General features: G+C 37.5%; 1 protein-coding gene across 1 annotated transcript in view; it reads left to right on the top strand.

Moving 5' to 3' along the window:
- Positions 1 to 528: 528 nt before the first annotated feature.
- Positions 529 to 27,498, top strand: part of APPL1 (adaptor protein, phosphotyrosine interacting with PH domain and leucine zipper 1) — a 34,522-nt gene continuing 7,552 nt past the window's right edge. Inside the window, exons 1-16 of the mRNA XM_055558253.1 lie at positions 529 to 725; positions 8,465 to 8,563; positions 9,783 to 9,842; positions 10,359 to 10,430; positions 11,336 to 11,423; positions 12,961 to 13,002; positions 13,572 to 13,630; positions 16,730 to 16,876; positions 17,773 to 17,855; positions 18,576 to 18,734; positions 19,359 to 19,547; positions 22,351 to 22,393; positions 23,782 to 23,838; positions 25,270 to 25,361; positions 25,753 to 25,935; positions 27,285 to 27,337. Of these exons, the coding sequence (XP_055414228.1) occupies positions 672 to 725; positions 8,465 to 8,563; positions 9,783 to 9,842; positions 10,359 to 10,430; positions 11,336 to 11,423; positions 12,961 to 13,002; positions 13,572 to 13,630; positions 16,730 to 16,876; positions 17,773 to 17,855; positions 18,576 to 18,734; positions 19,359 to 19,547; positions 22,351 to 22,393; positions 23,782 to 23,838; positions 25,270 to 25,361; positions 25,753 to 25,935; positions 27,285 to 27,337 (1,480 nt within the window). The 5' untranslated portion in view covers positions 529 to 671. The remainder of the gene's footprint in view (positions 726 to 8,464; positions 8,564 to 9,782; positions 9,843 to 10,358; positions 10,431 to 11,335; positions 11,424 to 12,960; positions 13,003 to 13,571; positions 13,631 to 16,729; positions 16,877 to 17,772; positions 17,856 to 18,575; positions 18,735 to 19,358; positions 19,548 to 22,350; positions 22,394 to 23,781; positions 23,839 to 25,269; positions 25,362 to 25,752; positions 25,936 to 27,284; positions 27,338 to 27,498) is intronic.

Here is a 27,498-nt window from a genome sequence, read left to right as displayed (position 1 = left end):
GCTTAGAAAAAAATCTTTTCGAGTCTACTATCCACGAATTTACCAGAAAGCCAAGTTAACAACACAACTAATCTCGCAGACATCTGAGTTAGCCAGCACCATTTTGCTGGAGAGGGGAGACAGGACGCTGCGGGCAGTTGGGAAGGTTATGATCTGAGGAAACTAAAGGCGCCTGCAGAGAGGCCTCTTTCGTGGTCTCTGACGAAAAATGTTGAGGGAGAAGTAAAACCGCCCCTATTTCCCCAGAACGGTCCTCACTCGAAGCTCTGGTTCCAGGAGACGCACGCTTTGCCGAGGTAAGACGGTCCCCTACGATTTATAGCCAACCGCTTGCGAAGGGTAGGTGTCGAGGTGCGCAAAGAAGGCCGCCTCAGACGCCTTCGCCTCCTCCAGGTCCCTACCTCTCAGCGGAGCGAGGAGCACCGAAGGAAGCTCCGGGGCAGCCCCGCCGCGCTGACGGGCGTCGTCGTGAGCCAATGAGCGCGCAGAGAGGCGGAGCAGGCAGGCCGGCGGGGCGGGATTTCCCGCGCCATCGCGCGGCATCTCGGCGCCCGGCGAGGGCGGCGGAGCCAGCGAGAGAGGGCGGGTCGGGGTCAGCTGCTGCAGGCGGGCGGGTGCGGGGAGCTGTGGGCGGCCGCCTCCTCTCTTGCCGCCGCCCTCCGTTTGCCACGATGCCGGGGATCGACAAGCTGCCCATCGAGGAGACACTGGAGGACAGCCCACAGGTTAGGCGGCGGGAGGCGAGGGAAGAAGCGGGGCTGGCCGACTCCAGGCCTGGCGCCGCCGCGGCCGCAGGTGCCCGCCCTGGCCCAGGTGGGCGCCGCCCCCCAGTATCCCTGCCTGTCGCGGGCGGCGCCCGGAGCTGCCGAGGCCGGGCCGCCCTCCCGAGGCCCGCGTGGGCCTGCGTCGCTGGGCCGAGAGCCGCGCTCGGGGTCTGGGAGTCGGCGGGCGGCGACCGAACCGCCGCCGCCGTGGCTGATGGGCCCGGCGGTCGCTACGCGCGCGGGGCTCCCTTGTATTTGACAAAAGATGCTTTTTAATTGCCGTGATGTGAGGTGATAAATCCAGATCCTGGAATTTTCTTTTCGAAAACCTCTTCAGAGGAAATGCAGGAGGAGAAAAGACCCTGTAGACTTAATGATTTCTGATCAAGCTAGGGAAGGAAATGGACAATTTTGGGGGGGAAATACTGAAAGTCTGTCGGTTAGCCCGTGCGGAAAGCCCTCGGCGAAGCCCGTCACTGATCCTGGAGCCTCCCGGCCGAGTGTCGTGACCCTGAGTGCAGCCGCTGTCACTCGGGCCGTGCATGCCGAGAGGTGGACGGCGCCTTTGCGGCTCCACGACTGCTGCGCCCGGGTTGCAGACTTGGCTCTAGTAAACTCATCAAAATAAAAGCCCCTTGTTTTGTGCATTGGGGATGATGCTGGTGTGGTTGCTCTAGCTTAAGATAGTCTCTTCCTTAAGATAGGAAGACGTAACAGGGACTTATGTTTTCAGTGCTGAAGAATGAAATCAGCTATGTTAAAAAAAAAACATGCTGGTAGGGGCTGGAACTTGGGCTGAGAAACTTCATCCCTGGGCCTGTCTTCTTACACAATAAGGGATTCGAGACGATGTTGCTGTTGGGCTACCACTTAGAATGAAGACAGTTGTCTGAAATGTTCATTTAGAACTACAGTTGCACATATTTCATGTGTCTTAATGGTTTAATATGACTCCAGAAGAACAGGAGGGAGAGGCTAGATCCCACTTTCCTGTATGATTTGTCTGCCATGGATATGGTGCCAGTTTTGATTGCCAAGTTGGAGTTGGGCTCTGATTGTAGAATTGATTGGGCTTTTTTTCATGCTGAAAGTTATCTTCACAGGCCTGATCCCTGCTGGTAATGTACTCTTATCAGCCTATACTGACACAAAGAGAGACCAACTTCTTGGCTTATTTTGACTGCCAGAATAATAGCCAGTTCAAATATTTAATGACTTCTGTAGTATAAAGTTATAAGCTATATTTGTTTCAGTTGTTTCGCAAAAATTTTGTGGGATGTATTGGTCAGGTACAGTTAGTCATTTTACTTTTGTATAAGACTCAACAGCCTGCCTTACCTTTCTTCTCTTACCTGGCCTGTCTTTTATAGCTGCTCATAAAGACTGCTCAGAATGGGTTACACAGTGCCCTTAGCCATGACTTATGAGGAGGGTATAATCTGTTAATTTATCTAATTTCTTGAGTTTTTCACACAGTAAGTTTACAACTTGAGCATTAGTTTTTTGTATTTTCTGTTTTTTACAAGCATGTGCCATATTAGTATTAATTTTTAATGAAATAGCCACATTGATAGTCTTTCAATTTCTAGAAGTAATAAATCTGAACTAGTTAATATTTATTTGGGAAAGTTAATTGGGACAACTGGGATTTAGAAAGGGAAAACATTGGGAAGCAATTCTAGGGGAAAACTTGTGGCAAGAATGAAAGCCCTGGATTTGGGATTTAGGATATAAGGATTTTAGTCTTTACTGCCAGTTGGTACCTTCTACTTTATGGAAAGTCACTTAACTCTCTAAATTTCAGCTGTTATAGATACTGAAAGTTTTAATCTTTGTACTTTATTATAAAAATAATAGTTGTTTGCTTCAGAAAAATTAAAGGTACAGAAAGCACAGAGTTACCTGTCCAGCACTTGGGAGCAAACTCTGTTAATAGTTTGCTTTCTTTTTTGTAGGTTTTTTTCCTTTCTCTTACACCTTTTAATGTGATTGAGATTATATTGTGCATAATGATTTTTATTTGGCTTTAACTACACATGATAACTTAAGTATCTTCACACATTATTACATACTGAATAAACAACTCAAAGGTTGCGTGTTTCCTTCACTGACTTAATATGGTTGTCCTGTTGTTGGACTTTTGTAGTTTTATATAGAAAGCTGAGATTAATGCTTTGGGACATAAATTTTTGTTCTTATCTGGACTGTTTATCTAGCATCAGTTCAGGTCAGTCGCTCAGTCATGTCCCACTCTTTGCGACCCCATGAACCGCAGCACACCAGGCCTCCCTGCCCATCGCCAACTCCCAGAGTTTACTCAAATTCATGTCTATTGAGTCAGTGATGCCATCCAACTATCTCATTTTATGTCATCTTCTCCTCCCACCTTCAGTCTTTCCCAGCATCAGGATCTTTTCAAGTGAGTCAGCTCTCCACATCAGGTGGCCAAAGTATTTGAGTTTCAGCTTCAGCATCAGTCCTTCCAATGAACACCCAGGACTGATCTCCTTTAGGATGGACTGGTTGGCTCTCCTTGCAGTCCAAGGGACTCTCAAGAGCCTTCTCCAACACCACAGTTCAAAAGCGTCAGTTCTTTGGTGCTCAGTTTTCTTTATAGTCCAACTCTCACATCCATACATGACTACTGGAAAAACCATAGCCTTGACTAGATGAAACTTTGTTGGCAAAGTAATATCTCTGCTTTTTAAAATGCTGTCTAGGTTGGTCATAACCTTCCTTCCAAGGAGTAAGCGTCTTTTAATTTCATGGCTGCAGTCACCATCTGCAGTGATTTTGGAGCCCCCAAAAATAAAGTTTTCCACTGTTTCCCCATCTATTTGCCATGAAGTGATGGGACCGGATGCCATGAGCTTAGTTTCCTGAAGGTTGAGCTTTAAGCCAACTTTTTCACTCTCCTCTTTCACTTTCATCAAGAGGCTCTTTCTTGAAGTTCTTCTTCACTTTCTGCCATAAGGGTGGTGTCATCTGCATATCTGAGGTTATTGATATTTCTCCCAGCAATCTTGATTCCAGCTTGTGCTTCCTCCAGCCCAGTGTTTCTCTTGATGTACTCTGCAGATAAATTAAATAAGCGGGGTGACAATATACAGCCTTGACATACTCCTTTCCCAATTTGGAACCAGTCTGTTGTTCCATTTCCAGTTCTAACTTGCTTCCTGACCTGTATGCAGGTTTCTCAAGAGGCAGGTCCGGTGGTCTGGTATTCCCATCTCTTTCAGAATTTTCCACAGTTTATTGTGATCCACACAGTGAAAGGCTTTGGCATAGTCAGTAAAGCAGAAGCACATGTTTTTCTGGAACTCTCTTGCTTTTTCAATGATCCAATGGATGTTGGCAATTTGATCTCTGGTTCCTCTGCCTTTTCTAAATCCAGTTTGAACATCTGAAGTTCACAGTTCATGTACTGTTGAAGCCTGGCTTGGAGAATTTTGAGCATTACTTTGGTAGTGTGTGAGATGAGTGAAATTGTTCAGTAGTTTGAGCATTCTTTGGCATTGCCTTTCTTTGGGACTGGAATGAAAACTGACCTTTTCCAGGCTGAGTTTTCCAAATTTGCTGGCATATTGAGTGCAGCACTTTCACAGCATCATCTTTCAGGATTTGAAATAGCTCACCTGGAATTCCATCACCTCCACTAGCTCTGTTCATAATGATGCTTCCTAAGGCCCACTTGACTTCACATTCCAGGATGTCTGGCTCTCGGTGAGTGATCACACCATCGTGATTATCTGGGTCGTGAAGATCTTTTTTGTACAGTTTTGTGTATTCTTGCTACCTCTTCTTAATATCTTCTGCTTCTGTTAAGTCAAAGTGAAAGTGAAGTCGCTCAATCGTGTCCGACTGTTTGCGACCCCATAGACTGTAGCCTACCAGGCTCCTCTGTCCATGGGATTTTCCAGGCAATAGTACTGGAGTGGATTGCCATTTCCTTCTCCAGGGGATCTTCCCAACCCAGGGCTCGAACCCAGGTCTCCCACATTGTAGACAGACGCTTTACCATCTGAGCCACCAGGGAAGCTTCTGTTAGGTCCATCCCATTTCTGTCCTTTATTGAGCCCATCTTTGCATGAAATGTTCTCTTGGTATCTCTGATTTTCTTGAAGAAATCTTTAGTCTTTCCCATTCTATTGTTTTCCTCTATTTCTTTGCACTGATCACTGAGGAAGGCTTTCTTATCTCTCCTTGCTATTCTTTAGAACTCTGCATTCAAATGGGTATATCTTTCCTTTTCTCCTTTGCTTTTTGCTTCTCTTCTTTTCACAGCTATTTGAAAGGCCTCGTCAGAGAGCCATTTTGCTTTTTTGCATTTCTTTTTCTTGGGGATGGTCTTGACCCCTGTCTCCTGTACAATGTCATTTTACAGGATTTATCTAGAATGGAGTCTGAGAAGATGATAACAGAAAGGAGGAAAACTTTTAAAGCTCCTGATATAGATATATGTATTAGATTATTTAATCATAATCAAATGTGGCCTGCCAACTGCTATATAAAATAGAACTTGGAAGTTGTGAAAGACTACCCTGAGTTATAGTTATTATTTTTAGTTTTGTTGTGTGCGCTAAGTTGCTTCAGTCATGTCCAACTCTTTGCAACCTTATGGACTGTAGCTTGCCAGGCTTCTCTGTGCATGGATTCTCCAGGCAAGAATTCTAGAGTTGGCTGCCATGCCACCTAGGGGTTCTTACCGACCCAGGGATCAAACTTTGGTCTCTTATGTCTCCTACATTGGCAGGCGGGTTCTTTACCACTAGCGCCACCTGGGAAGCCCCTCTTTTTGGTTTTACTTTACAGTAACTAAGTATTAAAATAGAGGTATATTTGCAAATCCAGATAATTGAACAAAAACATTTTTAGGTTTATCTTGCTCAAACTGTACCATTCTGCAAAAGATATCATTTGTTGAAGTAGGAAATCTGAAGCCTATACTAGATACCTTATCCATGTTTACATATTGCTTTTAAGTCAGAAACTTTCTATTTAGTAAGAACAGATATGATCTTTAAAAAATAATTGATTTTATGTGTAGATAAATATCAATGATTCATCCAAGCTAGAACTGGGAAGACAAACTCCAGTCCCAAATGAAGGCTTTTCTCTTTGGCGTAATGTGAAATACTCATAGATTATGAGGCGTACTTTTTTTGATTCACATTTTGATATCTCTTATATTGAGATGCCTCTTATACTTGATGTTGTTTTCCTTGTAAATTGCCTGCAAATGTACACACTTGGTTATTTCTCCTAGTGACATGGCTGCACCAAGTGCAACTTTTCAATGTTCAGCCAACAAATCAATTTAACAACCACTTGAAGGATTATCAGTCTTGTTTTTTGTCTGAAAATATTTCTTTGACAGCTGGTAAAATGAAGCAAGTGTTGCCATCAAAACTTGCTGACTGGATATCAATAGTTTGGAAGAAAATACTGGAGATAAAAGTGGAGCGCTTCTAAGAAATATTTGTCACCTGCTTGTGGCACAGAATAATACTGGATGTGAAAACATGGCTAGTGATGACTCTTATGTCAAAAAAATACAAGAGTTGAAATTATAGGGACTTCCCTGGTGGTCCAGTGGTTGAGACTCTGTACTTTCAATGCAGGGAGCGCAGGTTCAGTTCCTGGTCAGGGAAAAAACATGCAGCATGGTGCAGCCAAAAAAAAAAAAAAAGAGTTGAAATTTTAGAGTTGTATTAATTTAGGCAATTTGTGTTTTCTTTTTTTGTGTTTATATGAGAGTTATATATAAAATTCTGCCAAAGATCTGTTCCCATGAATATAAAGTAAAAACTTCAAAACATAAAATCTCAATTCATAGCTTAATTGCCAACATTATTTTGTTTGTTATACACGCATGCTCAGTTGCTCAGTCATGTCCACCCCATGGCCTTGTGGCCCATCAGGCTCCTCTGTCCATGGAGTTCTCCAGGCAAGAATACTGGAGTAGGTTGCCATTTCCTACTTCAGGGGATCTTCCCGACCTCGGGATCGAACCTGGGTCTCCGGCATTGCAGGCAGGTTCTTTACTGTCTGAGCCACCATAAAACTGGTGCATCTCATAGTGGATGTCATCATAGATTCTATGAAATGGTACCATATTGATTGCGTTTGTGTAAGCTGCTAACTTTAAAGTCATTATACAATTTTGAACTTTTTATTATGAACTTAAAAACACAGGGAAGCTGTTTCAACCCTGTTTGAGGCTAAGAACATCTTTTTAAGTTTACTACATGTTTTTGCATAATGTTTTATTCCTTGAATTAGAATGATAATTTTTGAAGATAAAAAGAAAAACCTAAGTGGCAGATTTTTCTTAGGAATGGAACTACCTAAACGAGATTTCATGACGTTGTCTTTTTTACATATTAAAATAACACTTGGGGAATGGGAGTAGGGCACTAGAGCTAAAAAAAATTCTGTTAGATTTAAATCTCTGAGGCATACTTTGGTTTCTTTTCAGAGTGTATAAATTTTTTTCATTTTTAAATCTCTGGGGCATTGGGAAGTACAGGACTGAGATAAACTGGATTCATATACTGACATGATTTTGTGCTGCCTTTTTTTTTTTAATCATAGTGACTTAGCTGCTGTTTCTGAAAATAGGAAGCTAAGGAAGAAGTTGAGTTTTTAAGAACCAATTTCTAAGGCTAATGTGTAAATTAACTAATTGTACAATAAAAGTAGACCCTGATGCTGGGAAAGATTGAAGGCAGAAGGAGAAGGGGACGACAGAGGATCAGATGGTTGGATGGTATCACCAACTGCATGGACATGAGTTTGGGCAAGTTCTGGAAGTTGGTGATAGACAGGAAAGCCTGGCGTGCTGCAGTCCATTGGGTTGCAAAGAGTTGAACACGACTGAGCGACTGAACTGACTGACAATAAAAGTACAAAGTTGCTGTTTCAGATTTTAAGATGTAATTATCTCAATAATTGTTGAAATTTAATTGTTCGCCTGCCTATGGGATATAAAAAGGTGATCATAGTTTACCTTAATATGCTGTTTCCTTATCTCTCACAGTCTTAACATTTACTGACTGACAAGTTTTTACTCTGAAAGTGCAGGTAATTTTTACATGCCTATGCTCATTGTGCAAAAAAAAAAAAAAAAAAAAAAAAGCCTAACAATATAGAAATGTATAAAGAAGAAGAAAAAGTAACCCCAAAGTCTTCACTCAGAAAAAATCTTGTTAGCAGTTTATAGGCCATGTTGGGGATGGAAAGGGGCACTGTGGTGTGATTTTGGATTGCAGTGGGAAGGAGTTTGATATCAATACAACTAGAAGAGACTGGAAAAAGAGAAATAATCATACTAAATTATCCTGAGAAGAGATATTTAAAATATTTGTACATGTAGTAATGTTAATTTAGTCTTATCTGAGTCTGTAGATTTAGTCTTAGTTTAATTGCAGACTTTCTAATTTATAAAAATAAACCTTTGTTGCTCCTTCTGAGGTTTGTGTGACATAGTTGGAAAATCTCTCTGTTTTAATGAAGTGAAATTGAGAATAAGGAACTCTGACATCTTGGCATTTCTATCAAAAGAGAGAAAATAGATTAAAACTCAGAACTGTTACGAGTTCTAGTATCCTATGATTTTTCCTTCCTTTAGGGGAAAAAAAAAGATTTCCACTTGATTTATATAATGCTTAACATAAACTTATTGCTTTTATTTTATACAGACAAGGTCTTTACTGGGTGTATTTGAAGAAGATGCCACAGCTATTTCCAACTATATGAACCAGTTGTATCAGGCTATGCATCGGATTTATGATGCACAGGTAAAGAACTAAAGGCTGACTCAGTGCATTTATAAAATGAATCTTTAAGCCCATGGGGACAGAAATAGTATGTCTCTTATTTACTGGTATTTAGCCCTGTCTGTGTTGCAGAGTAATAAACATTTGTTGAATAGGTGAATGAAGATTAAGTATTTTGTATTACAGAGCTCACATTTCCATTACTGGTGTTTAGTTTGTAGCACTACAAAAGTGATGAATCATCTGCTCTTCTTCCCCAAACACAGTAAGGACTGTCTTAGTGAAACTCATTGATAGTGATCTTTGCCTAAGATTTGACTAAAAACCCCATATTGTCACCAGTATTTTCTCTAATCATGTTTTTAATCTTATGGGATACTTCCCCTTTTTGAGCAGAGGGCTTGAAAGTAGCTAGCCTCTATCTAGTTAGAAGGTAATAAAGATTAGATATAGCTCCCAGGTAACAGAAGATGAATTTTAAAAGAAGGCAACTAGATTTTGTAGTTGAACAGACAAAAGATTTGAGCTTGTGTTTAGGCACCTTAACTATAAACTTTAACAGCAACCTGGGTCCTATGATAAACTCTCTTTGGGATTAATTAAGAGCACCAGTTTCTTTTTTTTTTCTCCTTAATTTCTCTTCTTTCTGAACTCAAATGTTCATTAGGTACTTTAAAGTTACTGTGATAGTTATTTATTTTGCTTAGTGATAGGTCTCTCAAGAATTTGATTTCTGACTACATAATGTGTAAAAGAAAAACTACATTTGTCATTATACTCATCAGTGAAAAAAGTCTTTAAAAAAAAGTGTTACCTTCATATGGCTGTGTTGCTGTGTTGCTTCATATGACTAGGTCGACCACATTTTGGTTGTATGTTATTAAATGCTTCATGGCCTATTATCAGCATGTGGAGAACAGGGATAATCAGTTAACACTGTAGACTGTCTTAAGATTTTGCTAAATAACCTTATATACAGCTTACTTCTAGCTTTAACTAATTAGTTTTTATTAGCTGGAAAGAAAAAGCACACATCTGAAACAGTGCTAAATTCCTTGATGGTGTCTATTTCATGGTTTGAGGCTCCCTTTAAAGTGCTTTAGTTGTAGTTCCCTTTCCAGTGATTTAAGGGAACATGTCGTACAGTATTTAAGTGATGAATAAAAGTGGTGTAGTATCTTCAATTAAAGTTTTTCTTTATCTGTACTATTGTGTTAATTTGAATGTTCATCTTTTCCAGAATGAATTAAGTGCAGCAACACACCTGACTTCAAAACTTTTAAAAGAATATGAAAAACAGGTACCGTATATGGAAGTTTTAAAAATATGATTTAAAATGTGTAGTGATACAGTATCTATATAGATAAACAGAATTTCTTTTCAGTAATTCTAAGCATTTTAGAACTCATAGAAGGTAATTTTGATATGCCATTGAAATTCCATTATGCACTTATGTCTAATTTTAATGACTTTATGTTAGAGACAGAGGTTATCTGATTTGCCTCTTTTTTCAAATGAAGAAACTGAGGCTTGCTCAAGTTTACACAGCTGGCTAGCAGAGGAACTGGAGCTAATTTTAAATCTCTGAATTCCTAGTGTGGTGTGCATTCCTGTATATCATGTTGATTGGTTACTTAGCAGACAATTAATGTGTACTAATTCTATGAATTACACTATTTTATAAAAATGATGTTTTTAGAGCTTATTCAAAATTTTTGAAGTTTTCTGAAGTTATTTAAAAATGAAAATTATAATGCCACTCACAAAAGACATAGAGCATTGGACCTTTACTTCATCTCTGTTTCTCACTTTTCAGCGTTTTCCACTGGGGGGTGATGATGAAGTTATGAGTTCTACTTTGCAGCAATTTTCAAAAGTAATAGATGAGGTAAATGCTTACTTTATTTTGCTTGGATAAGTGATCTTATAATTAAGTTAGTCAAGTTGTTTAGCATTTATTGGGAACTTTTATTATGATTTTTATGAGTAAATCTCAACTATAAAAGATTACTATTTAAAGAAGGACCTTGTTTCCAAATCTTGGTGACTGTCTTATAAAAATAACACTTTATATGTATGATTAAAACAAATTGTTTTCAAGGAATAAGTGTATAATTGTGCTCTCTTTACTCTCATGTAACATTCAGCCTTTCATTGTGTTGTTTGATGTAGGCAGGGAGAGAAGAGTTAAGCTGTTAACTAATCACAGGACTGCCAGGGAATTCCCTGCCTGTTTTTTAATTGGGTTTTGTTTTAGTACTATATTTAGGAGTTCCTCATTCTAAAGAATACATGTTCCTTATCAGATATGTGACTGGTAAATATTTGCTGCTATTCTGTGGGTTGTTTTTTTTTGTGTTCTTGATAGTATCCTTTGATGCATAAAAGTTAATTCTGATGAAGTCCAGTTTCTATTTTCTGTGGTTGCGTGTGCTTTTGTGTCATATCTTAGTAACCATTGCTAAATCCAAGATTATCACATGTTTTCTTCTGAGAGTTTTAAATGGAATTTTTTTGACTGTCACAAAATTATGTGATGTTAGTGTTCCCTTATGTAAATGTTATCAACATCTTTTTTTTTAACTACGCTTCCACTACAGAGCAAGTGGGATCTTAGTTCCCCAACCAGGTATCAAACCTGTGACCCTTGTAGTGGAAGTGCAGACTCTAAACTGCTGGATGCCATAGAAGTCCCTGTATCAACACCTTCTTACTAGATTTTTTGTAATTTCCATAATGCTGGTTGATTGTCTCTTTTTAGTTATTTGGGTTTTTTGATTTTTCTTTTACCAGCTTAGCTCTTGTCATGCGGTACTTTCAACACAGCTTGCTGATGCCATGATGTTCCCCATTACCCAGTTTAAAGAAAGAGATCTGAAAGGTACTGAACTAAGCTTATGTTTACTTGCATTAGCTGTCAGAAGATCACTGCTTATAAAATGTTTATCACTGTATACCTTACCCATTTCTGACTGTAGCAAGTATCACCTTTACTTCAGTTGTTAAATATTTATAGGGGCTCCTGCTAGATGTTAAGCTATATACTGAGGAGTACTGATATGACTAAGATGCCACTTCCCTTGAAAAAGCTCAGAGAAGGAGATGGGTAAACATAATTATGGTACTCTGTCTCTTGTAATTTGGGATGAGCATGGTGCAGTGAAGGCTGGCTCAGAGGAAGGTATCAGGAAGGCTTCACCACAGATGTGACATGAGCATTGAACAATGAAGAATTTGCCAAGAGAAGAGAGTCATTGTTTGATGAGAGGGACCAGAAAGCACAAAGTTAGGGGTTGTAGAAATACATGGCTTGCTTTGAGAAATTCAGTGTGGCTGCAGTGTTGGATGTGTTGAGGCATGGTGGGAGATACCTCTAGAAATAGATCAGATCATGCCAAAGATGCTGGACTTGAGCTTATAAGTAAAGAGAAGACAATAGAGGTCTTTAAGAAGTGGACCTATTCTAACTGTTTTTGGAGGATGGATTTGATGCTAGGAGAATGGACCCGGAAGTTGTGAGTGTGCACTTAGGTGTGACCAAGGCCTCAGCTGGGACAGTGGCATAGGAGATGAGCTCTGTGGGTGGATTGGAGTGATGGGAGGTATGGGGGCTGGCCCGTCTAACACCTCATGTCTCAGTAGCTTTTGGTGGGTTCCCCCCCCCCATTGCATATTATCAGGTGATAAAATGAGAGCTTTATAGACTTAGCTTTGCTTTCTTACAATTTACAATCTCAGACAGTCATACAGACTTATCTACACAATACATAGATAGAATAAAAATATTGAGCTAATGTATCAGTGATGATAAAGTATTTAATGATACATGGAATAAAGACAGATGTATTTTAGAGATGGAATTAAAATGTCTTGGTAATCTTCAAGAATAATTTTTTCCAAGATCAAGAAACAAGACCTCTTTTCTCAGTCTAAGGGGACTGAATATCAAAATCTTGTCAATAAAATGTTTCTCATTCAGCATTTGAACTTATTAGAGTCACTATCAGAAGATCAGTAAGTTGAATTCTGGTACTAAATCAGGATATTTGTATATTTGAGAATTTGCAGTAGTTTTAAAATTTATTTTTCTGTCATAATTTGTGGCAAGTACAATTTCTGGTGGTGTGCTGCTAAGTCACTTCAGTCGTGTCCGACTCTGTGTGAGCCCATAGACAGCAGCCCATTTTCCAGGCAAGAGTACTGGAGTGGGGTGCCATTGCCTTCTCCATTCTGGTGGTGTAACAGTTGCTAATGAAAGTAAATGTTCCCTAGGGCTAGTTGAAACACAGTAACTTTTTCACTTTAAATGTTGAAGTTTGAAATATTACTTGGAGTTTTAATTGTAGCTTAAATTTCTAAACATAATTTAAGATAGTTCATAAATATGCTAAACTTAAATTATTCTTGAACTTTTCCAGAAATATTGACATTAAAGGAAGTGTTTCAGATTGCTAGTAACGGTAAGCTCTGATTACTTTGTACAGTTATTTCTTACAATGATGCAAATGATGCATTTATCAACACAAACCTGTAGCTAGATTTTATGTAATAATCGAAGAGAAATGAATCTAATTAAAAACTTAAGTGAATATTATTAAATCTATTGTTATTTAAGTTGCACTGTTTGTCCTAGAAGAAAAATTTTAAAGGAAGTTAAATCTTGTGGTTTGTTACCATTATGATACCTGAGAAGGTGGTATATATTTTTCCTTCCTTATTTTCCTGTATATTTCACATTTTCTTTAATGAGTATTTGCTGTTTTTGTACTAAAAATACTTTAAAAAATTTTTTAGTAGACTACTGTTTCCTTGAAATTAAATGTTTTTACCAATTTAATAAATAGAAACATACTTTAGGGTGTTTTTGTGTGGCTGTGAGGAACATAAGGGTTCATTAATCACATAGTAGAGAATTCTTATTTTGCTTCAGTATATCTGTTGAAAGATGCACATGTGAAACCCATTAGAGGACTTATAAGTTTTGCTAAATATTATTGCATTGTTGTTAATAGTCATTTCTGTTTTCCAGATCATGATGCTGCAATTAACAGATATAGCAGATTGTCCAAAAAGAGAGAAAATGACAAGGTTTGGTACATATTCCTCCTTCAGTATCACAGTTAATGGGCTTCCCTGGTGGCTCAGTGGTTAAGAACCTGTGTGCCAATGCAGGAGACGTGGGTTCCATCACTGGGTCAGAAAGATCCCCTGAAAAGGAAATGGCAACCTACTCTGTTATTCTTGCCTGGGAAATCCCATGGACAGAGGAGCCTGGTGGGCTACAGTCCATGGGGTCACAAAGAGTTAGACACAACTTAGTAACTAAACAACAACAACAAATCCTAATTAACAACTGTTTCATTAGATGGTCTACTTTTTCCAGTTTAAAAATGGTTGCCAACAGTAACTTCGTGCATTTTGCTGTATTACCCTTAGTTTATTCTTTCCTGCAGTTATTTTAGAGCCTTTCTGTTAACTGTTAGACACAACTGAAGTGACTTAGCAGTAGCAGTTAACTGTTAATTATCAGATAATTAATAGTTGTCTTTTTAAACAAAATGTTTTTCTGTTGATAGAATTTAATAAGTAAACATAACTATTCCGAAAGTGTAATTGATGCCCAGGTGAAACATCACCCCCTTTCTCTTTGTATTTTGATCACATTGCATTTGTTTTGTTATATATATGTATTCAAAAGTGTGTTCTGAGATACTGTGGTAGAAACATTGAATTGTTACATACTTAACTGAATGAAATTCTGCCATGAGGACCTCCTCCTTTACAGAGAATGTCTATGTTACGTGTGGATGGATGGATGGATGGATGGATGAGTAGGCCTCCACTAGGTATTTGTGAGTGAGGTCTCTGTGCCTGGGAATTGTATCTGCAGCCTCACCTGCATGTGCTGGGGGGGGCACAGTGACCACTCGTGGGAATCCACAGTTGTGCATGATTGACAGCGTAGCAGCCACTGTGACACAGAAAGGGGGTAGTTCTCGCACAAAATCTGTACACAGGCTTGCTTTCTTTGACTACTCGATTTTGTGCAGATATTAATAAAATATGTACATTTTAAGATCTACATTTGTTTGTTATTTTGACACAAAGAAGTAATTAAAGACTCTGAGGATGAATTTTCTTTTACATTGCCTCTGGCTTCACACAGGAAGCCTTTAATAAGTGTGGGTTATCCACTCACTGAAGACAGAAGTGGAGCCTGTTCACACTGTTTCCCCACAGTCACTAATATGTAGTAGGTGCTCAACAAATTTTTCAAGTAAATTAGTGGAAATATTTTTTTAAAATTGCCTGTAACAGCCAGAGGCAATGTAAAATAAAATTCATCCTCAGAGTCTTTAATTACTTCTTTGTGTCAAAATAACAAACAAATGTAGATCTTAAAATGTACATATTTTATTAATATCTGCACAAAATCGAGTAGTCAAAGAAAGCAAGCCTGTGTACTGATTTTGTGCGAGAACTACCCCCTTTCTGTGTCACAGTGGCTGCTACGCTGTCAATCATGCACAACTGTGGATTCCCACGAGTGGTCACTGTGCCCCCCCAGCACATGCAGGTGGCTAGAGCAGCTGCCAGAATACAGGGATCAACACGGGGTTAAGTGCAGTAAAGAAGTCTTAACAAAATGCTGGGAGAGCACAGACAGGGCAGCATATCTTTTGATTGGTAAGTTGGGAAAGGTTATACTTTTAGGAGGTGCCATTTGCACTGAAGATGAGCAGATATCAGTGGTTTGGGGTTAGGGAAGAGGGCATTTCTGGAAGAAAAACAGCCTCTGCAGAAGCACATGGTAGAGCCTGGAGAGTGTAAAAGTTAAGAGCACTGGCTCTGGAGTCACACTACTTGGGGACTAATCTCAGCTCTGTGGCTCATTTGCCCGAGGTCATACACTGGTTGGACTTCCCTGGTGGCTCAGACAGTAAAGCATCTGCCTACGATGCGGGAGACCCGGTTTCAAAATTTCCCTCTCAAAAAACTCAGTAGTGGTGAAGATGAAAGAATGCATACAGATTACCTGACTTTTAGCAATTATTATCATTTTTTGCAATAATTATGATAATGGAAAGGTAATCATTTCAGTGCATCTGGAGCACAGGCTGTACTGGGAGGAGGTATGACTAAACGGCAAGAAAGTAGTTTGGGGCCAGGTTACTATGTTAATGACTGAAATATGTGTTATTGAGAGTAGGCAGCCACCAAAGGATTTTAAATGAGTAACAGCATGCAATTGACTTAAAAAATACTAATGGAAATATGAAGGGGACAAAGCTAGAGGGAATCCAATGAAAAGGTACTGGAATAGTTTGCAAAGGTATTAGAAGAGCCTCAGATAAGGTTGCTATTGAAAGTGGAGAGGAAGGAATACTTTTCAGAGATACTTCGTAAGTAGAATTGACAAGACTTATGGTAGGAGGAGGAACAAAAAATGAGTCCTAAAATTCTTGGATGATGGGATGGATCCAGGAAAAATTAAGAGAGCTAAGTAGAGGAGCAAGTTTTATAGGGAGCGTACTGTCTTCAGTTGTATATGTTTTTAGCACACACACACATAAAGAACCCCCCTGGAGATCTGCTTCGTCTGACAACTGAGAGAATGAGGGGCAGGAGATAAAAGCTGGGGAGTCATTGGTGTATTGGAATATTCTTGGTACTTGATTTGGTATTCTAAGGAAAGCAGGAAAAGAGACAGAATGTATTATGTAACAGGTGCTCAATGAGTATTTGTCATCTGAGTACAACAAGGGACATGGTTTAAGTGTGGGTGAAGGAAAACAAATATAAGAAAAGAGGCACAGTAGGGAGAGAACCAGAGAACTAGGAGGAGAATGGTATGCTGTGAACTCAAAAAGGTCAAAGATTAATGGCTAAGCTAAACCCAGACTGTTGTTTGCTTTTCCTCCAGGCTTTAGTTCAGTCACTATACCATTCTCAGTTATTTGCAGAATTCTGCTTTTAATGTGCATTTTAAAAAGAAAATGGTTGACAGTAAAACAGGAAAACTATCTTATCCAATATTCTGCAGGATTTTTATCTCAGAAAATAAGAAAGCTATGTACGATTGCTGACAATGCACTTTTTTCCTTGGATAGTCTCTTCCCCTTGGCCACCACTAAAGCTAACTTAAAATCAAATAAATAATTGTATTTTTAATCTTTTCACTCAAAGGTGAAGTATGAAGTAACAGAAGATGTCTACACTTCCAGAAAAAAACAACATCAAACCATGATGCATTACTTTTGTGCGTTAAATACTCTTCAGTACAAAAAGAAAATAGCATTGTTGGAACCTCTACTTGGGTATATGCAAGCTCAGGTGAATAATGTACTGTGTTTTGGTTTGTAACTGTCCTAAGAACTTTCTTTTAAGTTTGATTTTTATGTTAAATGTAAAGATATTACAAACTAAGGTCAGAATACTCATTTTTGTCTGGTTTTCGAGCATTTTTTAAAATGTCGTCAGTGTGCTAGCTTAAGGCAGTTAGAAGGGTTTTCCTTGCAAATGAAGATTTCAGATATTTTAGGGTAAATTAAACACACTTACCTTGGATTTAGACCTTGTCCATCTCAGCTGAGTACAGGGAACAGAAAGCTAAAGGAACTCCGGAGCTACTCCTATTGCTCAAGCTTCCAGTCACTCTTGTTTTATAATAAATCTGAAAGAGAATGGACATGCTTGAGTTTGTGTCATGTTCCTTGCATACCTCCTGAGTTAAACTGGATAAACTCCTCAGTATTCCAAGAGTGGTACATCAGGAAGGAGGCTAGAAAATTAAGTTTGAGTAACATAAGACAAAATGGCAGTGCCCTAAAAGGAAGAGTTTATGAAATTTGAATATTCCTTTGAAAATGAGTGCTTATTATTCCTCTGATATAAAATTTACTTACCTTTGTAGTAAACATGAAATATTTATCTGTGTGACTTACTTGAAATGTTTGAAAATACCTTTTCTGATTTTAAAAACTTACTTACCATATGTATGTGTTACTGTATAAGAGGATGCATGGTGAAATTTAAGTGTAGTCTTTTCAGTGACTCTATGCTCAGTAAAAATCACTGTAAACTGCAACCTATTTTTACACAAATGGGAATAGCGCTTTTTACTTACCTGTGTATCTTGGCGATTGTGTATATGATTCACTCTAAGTATTTTGTTTGTGTGTGTATGTTTCTATTGTTAACCTTCCCACTCCCACACCCTCTTGCCCCAGATAAGTTTCTTTAAGATGGGTTCTGAAAATCTCAATGACCAACTGGAAGAATTCTTAACTAATATTGGAACAAGTGTACAGAAGTAAGTATTTTCTTCCTTAAAACTGAAAATGAAGTTATGAGAATAAGCTAACAGCTAAATACCATAATCTAAAAATATTTAGCACTTAATTTCAGATGGGCTGTTTTCCCTGCCATGGGAGTGTTTCTTGAGTGGCTTGTGGATGCTTCTTGGTTTTCTCACCATCTTTTCCACAGCATTTGAACTCTGAATTTCATAACAGTGTCAAATCGGATGGTATTCTTATTGATTTGAAACTAGATTTTGTGTCTGAATATAACAGGCACCTAATAGTAATTATCCATAAATGAATTATCTTCACAGTTATCTGAATTGTAGAGTATGGATGGGAGATTATTAAATAAATCTTGCTTTTCCAAGCCATGAAAGTTTAAAGAGAGAAAAAGCAGTTCTAATCAGCTTCAAAATCCTAGCAGTCATGTGGTTAAACTGTGATATGGAGACAGATGAAAATGATTACTGTTTAAAGGCACAGGACAGAGCAGTTTGAAAATTCCTCCAAAGTGAGTCATTCGGTGTGGATTCACTAGCTTTGGAATTTTGTATTGTTTTCAAAATATCTAAAGTTTCAAAATGTAAAGCTGCTATAAGCATGCTACTTTAATCAGCCACGCTACTGCTGTTCTTTAGGAAAACATACAGAACAAATATACAGATAATTGAGATTGGTGAGGTGTTCTTTGTTGTGGTTGGTAGTAAATAATCTGTTCTCTCTGTTAGTGTTCGCAGGGAAATGGACAGTGATGTAGAGACCATGCAGCAGACAATAGAGGACTTGGAAGTAGCCAGTGACCCTTTATACATGCCTGACCCAGATCCCACAAAATTTCCTGTTCATCGAAACTTAACCCGAAAGGCTGGGTACCTTAATGCTAGGAAGTAAGAAAACTATTGTTATTTTCATATATTGTGTATCAGTTAAGGCAATAACAAGTCAATATAATGTATAATTGATATCTCCAAATTGTTTTGATTTTACTAAATATAGAATCTTTTTACTAATACCACAATTAGTATTTATGTCAACTTTTTGACAAATTAGGTACATGAGTAATTTTCAAAAGTAAAATTCTATTTAGATTTTTATCAAATGATTTAGAATTATTTTAAACAGTAAAACCAATTAGAGTTTAAATAAATGGCATAACAAGTGAATGTTATGATAATTATCATAATTTAAAATATATGTAATCACACCATCAAGTCAAATGTTAGTTTTTACCAGAAGAAAGGATAATGCAAGTTAACCCTCGAAGTAAAATAAATTCTTTTGTTTTGAATTTATTTCCGTGAATGTTGGACTATATTTTATGGAGCATCATTATAATAGCTATAATTTGATCATTTCCGATCTTGTTTTGGAAATATATACATGCACACTCATGCAAGGGGGTCAGCATATATGAATTTATGACTGAAAAACTGATGTTTATGTTTTTTAGGCACCTTGGTGCCTTTTTACCTGGCTTGTTATTAAAGAATAAATGTACTTTCTTCATTTAGTAAAACAGGCTTGGTGTCATCTACCTGGGACAGACAGTTTTACTTCACGCAGGGTGGAAACCTAATGAGTCAGGCCCGTGGGGACGTAGCAGGAGGCCTGGCCATGGACATAGACAACTGCTCAGTAATGGCTGTGGACTGTGAAGACAGGCGGTACTGTTTTCAGATCACTTCTTTTGATGGCAAAAAGTTAGTATATTTCTCTACTATTAAAAAAAAAACTGTCATATCTTAAACTACTGAAATGTAGGATAATTCCTTTGCATTTGGACATTGTGTAGATCTTTTAGAATTATTATGTATTAGGATAATTTTCTTTTTAATTTTGTAGAAATTAGTTGAATTTTCCTTTTTGACTTGCATAAATGATGTCTTAATATTTTGAGGCTGTCAAAGCAAGTTTATGCGGTAAAGACGTGTGATTTCATGTTAAAAGATTGGTCAGCGAAAGTCCAGCATGGTGTCGGGAAGGCAGCACAAGTTAGTATAAAGAGTTTCAACATGGGGTCAGAAAGTTTGAATTCTGGATCCACCAGCTACTTTATAGTCTTAGACAAGTTACCTAACCTCTCTGAGCTTCATTTTTCTACTTGTAAAATGGGGGGAGGGAGGATCTTCATTTCTATTTTATAAATTGTTATGAAGACTAGAAATCTAACATATGTAACGTGCCCAGTGTGTAGTAGGTGCTAACAATAATATTTTAAACTGTTAATCATGTATTTCTGATCATATTAATTATTTAGGCCATTAATGTTTATATGCCATGTTAAAAACTTCTATTACCTTTGCATTAAACAGGAATTCCATATAATAGCTTTTAAAACAAATTTTTGAGAAGCACAGAAAAAATATAAAAGAGAGTATTAAAAAAAGTTATAACCTCACTAACCAGAAGCAACAATTAACTTTTTGGTTATTGCTTTACAGTTTTTATATTTTATTCTAAGTACATTTTTTAAATAGCTAAGAAAATACTGAATGTTTATTTCATGGTCCTTCTGTAAATATAATGGATGTCAATCACTGTGTGCCACTTATGACAGTAGGTGTTGGGAGTCCCTGTGTTCATTTGTCCAAATTACCAAACTGTTAATGTTACTGGATGTATTTACATTTTTATATTTTCAGTTTTCTGCTAATGCTTAACATGATTTCCCATTTCATATTCCCAGTGTGATGCAAAATTAGCAAAAACAATTTTTTTTCCTAACTCTTAAAATATTAACCTCTATAGATGAACCTAGCACCTATAATACAGAGTGAGGTAAGCCAGAAAGAGAAAGACAAATATTGTATATTAATGCATGCATGTGGAATATAGAAAGATGGTACTGGTGAACCTGCAGGGCAGCAATGGCAATGCAACATAGAGAACAGACTTGTGGACACAGTGGGGGAAGGAGAGGGTGGCATGAATTGCGAGAATAGCGTGGGAACACATTCAGCTCAGTTCAGTTCAGTCGCTCAGTCGTGTCTGACTCTTTGCGACCCCATGAACCGCAGCACGCCAGGCTTCCCTGTCCATCACCAAACTCCCAGAGTCCACCCAAACCCATGTCCATTGTGTTGGTGATGCCATCCAGCCATCTTGTCCTCTGTCGTCCCCTTCTCCTCCTGCCCTCAATCTTTCCCAGCATCAGGGTCTTTTCAAATGAGTCAGCTCTTCGCATCAGGTGGCCAAAGTATTGGAGTTTCAGCTTCAACATCAATCCTTCCAATGAACACCCAGGACTGATCTCCTTTAGGATGGACTGGTTGGATCTCCTTGCAGTCCAAGGGACTCTCAAGAGTCTTCCCCAACACCACAGTTCAAAAGCATCAATTCTGTGGCACTCAGCTTTCTTTATAGTCCAACTCTCACATCCATATGTGACTACTGGAAAAATCATAGCCTTGACTAGACGGACCTTTGCTGGCAAAGTAATGTCTCTGCCTTTTAATATGCTGTCTATGTTGGTCACAGCTTTCCTTCCATGGAGCAAGCGTCTTTTAATTTCATGGCTGCACTCACCATCCGCAGTGATTTTGGAGCCCAGAAAAATAAAAGTCAGCCACTGTTTCCCCATCTATTTGCCATGAAGTGATGGGACCGGATGCCATGAGCTTAGTTTTCTGAATGTTGAGCTTTAAGCCAACTTTTTCACTCTCCTCTTTCACTTTCGTCAAGAGGCTCTTTAGTTCTTCTTCACTTTCTGCCATAAGGGTGGTGTCATCTGCATATCTGAGGTTATTGATATTTCTCCCGGCAATCTTGATTCCAGTTTGTGCTTCATCCAGCCCAGCATTTCTCATGATGTACTCTGCATATAAGTTAAATAACATATACATTACCATATGTAAAATAGATAGCCAGTAGGAATTTGTGACACAGGGAGCTCAACCCAGTGCTCTGTGACGATCTAGAGGGATGGGATGGTGGAAGATGGGAGGGAGGTACAGGAGGGAGGGGACATATGTATATCTGAGGCTGATTTATGTTGATACATGGCGGAGGCCAACACAATATTGTACTCTCCAAAAAAAAAGAAGAAAATATAAACCTACATCTCCTTATGTTAGTGATTAATATATTGAAAAGTTTTACTTAACAATATTCAAGGAAAAATAGTAAATAATGAGGTAAAATTAGTGTTTTCTATTAAGATGACTGATTTATATTTGAAATAATATGTGGTCAGTGTCAGAAAGTTGAAATGCATTGTCTTAGTGTCAGTGTCCTTTTCTATAGTCTGCCTTCTGAAAACCAGCACATTTCTTTTTTGGTACATCTTGGCATAGATAGACAAAGTGAAGAGTTGGTAAAATCTAAGTCCTGATACCTCTGGTAGTTAGTCTTCTTGGTTACATGTTTTCTGTTGTGTTTTGTTTTTTGATACTGATTGGTTTTATGTGTATCTTTAAAGGTAAAAATTTCTCATTCATGTTAAAAGTACTTTAGAAAAAAGTTGAGTGTCAGACTTTTGTTTGTTTGTTTGTTTGTTTGTTTCAGGTCTTCAATTTTGCAAGCAGAGAGTAAAAAAGACCATGAAGAGGTAAAATTTTATCTATTCATATTTAATTTCTTTATCATCACCTTAAGCTGTTTTTCTGATGACAAGATATATTGATGTGTTCATTTTAGAAATTTGGGAAATCGTGGCTAATTTTTTCATAAAAGTCAGTTGTCCCTCAAGCAACATTCTTAAGTTTCACATGGAATTTTATAAGTGGACCTATAAGTAGAGAGCTTAGAGATCACTGCTTGCTCTCCTTTTAGAAGCTCAGATTCAGAAATAGCCTTGTGACTGCTGCTTTCTGGCAGGCTGTTAGTATCATGAGGCTAGAGTTGAGTTTATTCCCTTCTCTTACCAACCTTCTGAGACAGTATTTGCTGCATTAAGAACATAGTAGCAGCAGATGTAGCATGGCAGTAAGCAACTAAAGTTTAAAACCTTGGGGAAATGAAAGAAAGAAAAACAAAAATTTGGGAGTGTTTATTCTTCCTCACGACTCTTTTGTTTTTGGCTCCACTTTTACTTGTAGTACACCAAATATGGAAGGTAAGTTACTACTAAGAACTGACAGTTGAAAAACTGTGTCTTGAGAAATCTTCAATGAAAATATACTCTTAAGTTGATAATGAGCCATTTTATCTGGTATTATATAATTGTCTTGGTAGAAGACAATGTTGGAAATTACGTAGAGATCAACTTTTATTTACTTCTTACAGAAAAGAGTAGGTATTAAAACCTGCTTTTGGTCTCTGAGGAATACAGATATATGTCTGCTCTTTGCAGGGTTTTTACCAAACACAATAAATATTAGGTTAGTTTTGTGAGGCTCCTCTGGCACCAGAATCCTTGAGAGTGAAGCAGAGGATGTGGGGCAGCGAGTGTTTTCTGTGTTATTTATAAACCTGAAAGGGAAGTATGTAAAATACATTCACAAGGAATATATTTAGCTCTTAACTTTTTTTACATTGGTATTAATCATGATATCTGAGTTCAGACTGTTTTATTTGCTCGGGATTAGAGGAGGATGTGAGAATCCTGGGGATGGGGGAGCCTGATTGGCTGCCGTCTATGGGGGTTGCACAGAGTCGGACACGACTGAAGCGACTTAGCAGTAGCAGCAGCAGTAGAGGAGGATGTGATATTATAAAGATAAATACAGACTATTAAATTATAATTTAATATGATGGCTATATTTTTAATGAAATAAATGTGGGATTTAAAAATAACAAATCTCTTCAGTGTTCTGTTACACCTTCAAGTATTATACATATATATGCTTTTGTATATAGGAAGGTATCTTATAAGAAAGGCTATATGTTACTTCTACTAAAACTTCTATGTTAGTTAAATATTGAATACTCTCTTTTAGAAGGGAAGCACTGTAGAAAAAAATACTAATCATATTTTTCTATTTTTTTCTCTTGCAGTGGATCTGTACAATAAATAACATATCTAAACAAATATATTTAAGTGAAAACCCAGAGGTAATATTTTTATTTTATGGTATCCAGATCTGGCAAAATTTAGTATTTTGGTGGCTTATATGGCTTTTATTACATTTTCTCAAGTTCTGTAATCTTTTAACTTGCTCCTGAATGTTTTATAATGATCTTATGAATTTAAGAAAATCAGTGCTAACTGTAGAGGAGTCTTTTGCTTTCACTAACTTAATCTCCTGCCAATCTAGATTTTTCTTTCTGTTATGTCCCTTGGAAACAACAAAAAATTAAAATGCAAATTAGATGACTTGTTAATATCTAGGGAATATAAAGTGAATACAGAGTTTGGATTTGAATAATTCAGACTTATTGTACTTTTATCAGAAGTCAAAGTTTTAATATTTTTGACATTATCCAGAATTATTTATATTAATGAGAGAAGAAATATTTAATCACTTTGTGACAGTATGAAGACATGTGTCTTCACACTGTCACAAAGTGATTAAATATTTCTTCTCTCATTAATTTTTGCCTAACTATAAGACACAGAAGTGCAAAAATGTTTTGTGATTATTTTTTCTAGTGTACATACTGTTTTATTTAGCTTGAGTTTTAAATAAGTTTTAAATTATTTAATAAGTTTTAAAATATTTCTTATGGAAACTTTTTTCAAATCTGGCCTAAAAATATCCATATTAACTTTATCAGTAAATACACAGATATTTCTGAGCATAAATACATTCTGTAAAATTATGTAAACTTCAGCATCATAGTCATATACTTAATATTTTTGATTATTTCTTACTCCTTTTAAATTTCTATACTTAGCAAGTTTGAGTGCACATATGCTAGGCACTGTACCAGGTGCTAGCAATACAAACCTTAATCTAAAAAATCTGGGAGTTAAAATTTAAAGAAAAAACAATATTTCCTATTATGTATACTAGTAGAAGGAGAAGGCAATGGCACCCCACTCCAGTACTCTTGCTTGGAAAATCCCGTGGACGGAGGAGCCTGTTAGGCTGCAATCCATGGGGTCGCTAAGAGTTGGACCCAACTGAGCGACTTCACTTTCACTTTTCACTTCCATGCATTGGAGAAGGAAATGGCAACCCACTCCAGTGTTCTTGCCTGGAGAATCCCAGGGACAGGGGAGCCTGGTGGGCTGCCATCTATGGGGTCGCACAGAGTCGGACACGACTGAAGTGACTTAGCATAGCATACTAGTAGAAAAAAATCAGGCTTTTCCCTTAGATTTATAGGAAGAAAGAGGAAACTTAAGTTATAATGTTGTGAAGTTAATTATGTATCTCAATACTAAGGCTAGAAAATGTGGAACTACTTTAGTAACTTTTACAAAAGTACAATTTAAGTTTACAATTTAAGTATAACTTAAGACCACTCTGAGAATTCAGAGTTATATTTAAACTGTTGGTTTTCTTGCTTTACTAATTAGTCCTTTTAAAAAAAAAATAGGAAATTGCTGCACGAGTAAATCAGTCAGCTTTGGAAGCTGTCACTCCTTCCCCATCTTTCCAGCAGAGGCACGAGAGCCTGAGGCCGGCAGGGTGAGTTACCGGACTATGGGTTATTTAAAAAGAACTATATGGGCTATTGAAAGTGTTAGCAAACACTTGGATTTTAGCAGTGCTAGTTACATTAGTACAAAATAGTTCTAGAAAATGTACTTTCAAATTGGTGAATTCACCAGCAAGAGCACTAAATAAATAAGGATTCCAAATTTCCTTAGTGTTTATCCCTAGGTTAAAATGATTTATTTTTCTGAATTTAGTAATTGGAAAGAAATCTTTTGATCAAGTAGCTGTGATTTGGGGTTGTATTTATTAAAATTTGTTCTTCTCATCGCTTTATAAAATTATTTTTTTTTCTCATGGTTTCAGTGTTTAATTTCCAAGAAAAAACTAAATGCAATGCCTTCTTGTTTTCTTCTCTGCTTAGACAATCTCGGCCACCCACAGCTCGAACCAGCAGTTCAGGATCCTTAGGATCTGAGACCACAAATTTGGCTGCCCTCTCTCTAGATTCTCTTGTTGCCCCAGATACCCCAATACAGTTTGACATCATTTCTCCTGTGTGTGAAGATCAGTCTGGCCAGGCAAAAGCCTCTGGCCAGGGAGGCAGGTGGGTGATAGGTCTGTAAAGCTGTAAGGCTTATGAGTCCAGTTCTATAGTTGAGAGCCATCTCTCACATATCTTGTGCATCAGCTATGTTTTTCTTTCTGTAATTACCTAACAGAATTTTGATAGTTGAAAAGGAATCATGAAGGCTTTTCTGTGTTTTTGCCTCAGTTAAATGAGTTCAGATAATTTAGTTTTAGAAATATTCAATTCTGAATGGTTTATCAGATCCACTTCTAAGGTATTTACTCTTAAAATTACAGAATAAAGGTGACAGTCCTGTGACAATACAGTTGATATCATGACAATATTTTAATGTATGAGAGTAATATATATGTGCCATAGGTTTATTGGAAAATGTTATCTTGTGTTAGAATAAGAAATTTCCAGCAAGGTACTAAGACATTGTCATGCTATGAATTATTAATGAATTATCTTTATTTATATAATGATAAATCCTTATCAAAGTAGTTAAAACTTTTCTTTGATTATGGACGAGGGAAATATGGCTTAAGGCAAATCATTTATTAAGTAGGTTGGACACTTAATAAATTGATAATATAGTAACTGGGTGTACATGACTGAGGCAAAGAAAGAATAATTTACATTTGATCATAGGAATATACTTAGCATTTGATATAATAGGTCAGATACATATTTAGGGAGATAAATTTCATGTTATCTGAAAGCCAGTGTTATCTTAGAACCACTTAGCTCTCTGTTTACTTATAAATCCTACTTTGGATTGTACTTTTCTTCCTTTATTGTGGGTGTGTCATGACTCAAGCACAATTAGGGAGGAAGTTGCTTCCATCTCTGGTTAGCTGTTCTTCTTGCATTTTGTTATGGTGCCTTGAGAAATCAGGTCTAATACTAGAAAATGTTCAAATTATTGTAGTTAATTTGCGTCACTTACTTAGAGGACCTAAAAGGTTTTTTTTTCCCCCCACAATCCAAGGAAATTCCTGGCATTTTTCTCATGTAACTAAAGTTGAAGCTAAATCAGCCATTTCTCTGTCCTAGTTTATTTAAATTCAGGAACTTTTGCAACATGGTTTATTATGATGTTGATTTTTGTATGTTTGTGGCTACACATCCTATCTGTCTACATTTTCTGAAATACAGCAACCTTGAGTTCAGCCCATTAGTGTGAGGGTAGGGGCCTTTGTAACAGGTAAGTTGGTCATCAGTAGTGTTCCTTAACAGGAAGGGGTATTGTTGATCTTTTAAAAAATGTGTGTACAAGGTTTTCTGACTGTTAGTTTTTAACTCTGGGTTCAGTGATTGAGATTGCTTCCCTGTGGCTCATGGTGACTGACCACTGGATCATAATTTTTTAAAATACTTTTCAGGCGTACAAATCCATTTGGAGAATCTGGAGGAGGTACAAAGTCTGAAACTGAAGGTAAAATAAGTGTAGTATTCTTATATTTTAGAGATTCTCAGAGCAGTAAACTGCGAGAAGAATGTGTTGTTTACATTTGTTCTGCTGTATATTTTAACGGTATCTTTACTTCACAGTTTTTTCTTTTTACTCATAGTGCACTTAAAGCAACAGAACTTACT

This window comes from Bubalus kerabau, chromosome 20, assembly GCF_029407905.1.
Source record: "Bubalus kerabau isolate K-KA32 ecotype Philippines breed swamp buffalo chromosome 20, PCC_UOA_SB_1v2, whole genome shotgun sequence".
NCBI classification, from domain to species: Eukaryota; Metazoa; Chordata; class Mammalia; order Artiodactyla; family Bovidae; genus Bubalus; species Bubalus kerabau.
Note: the sequence above shows the minus strand (reverse complement) of the source record. Positions and strands in the feature narration are given on the sequence as shown.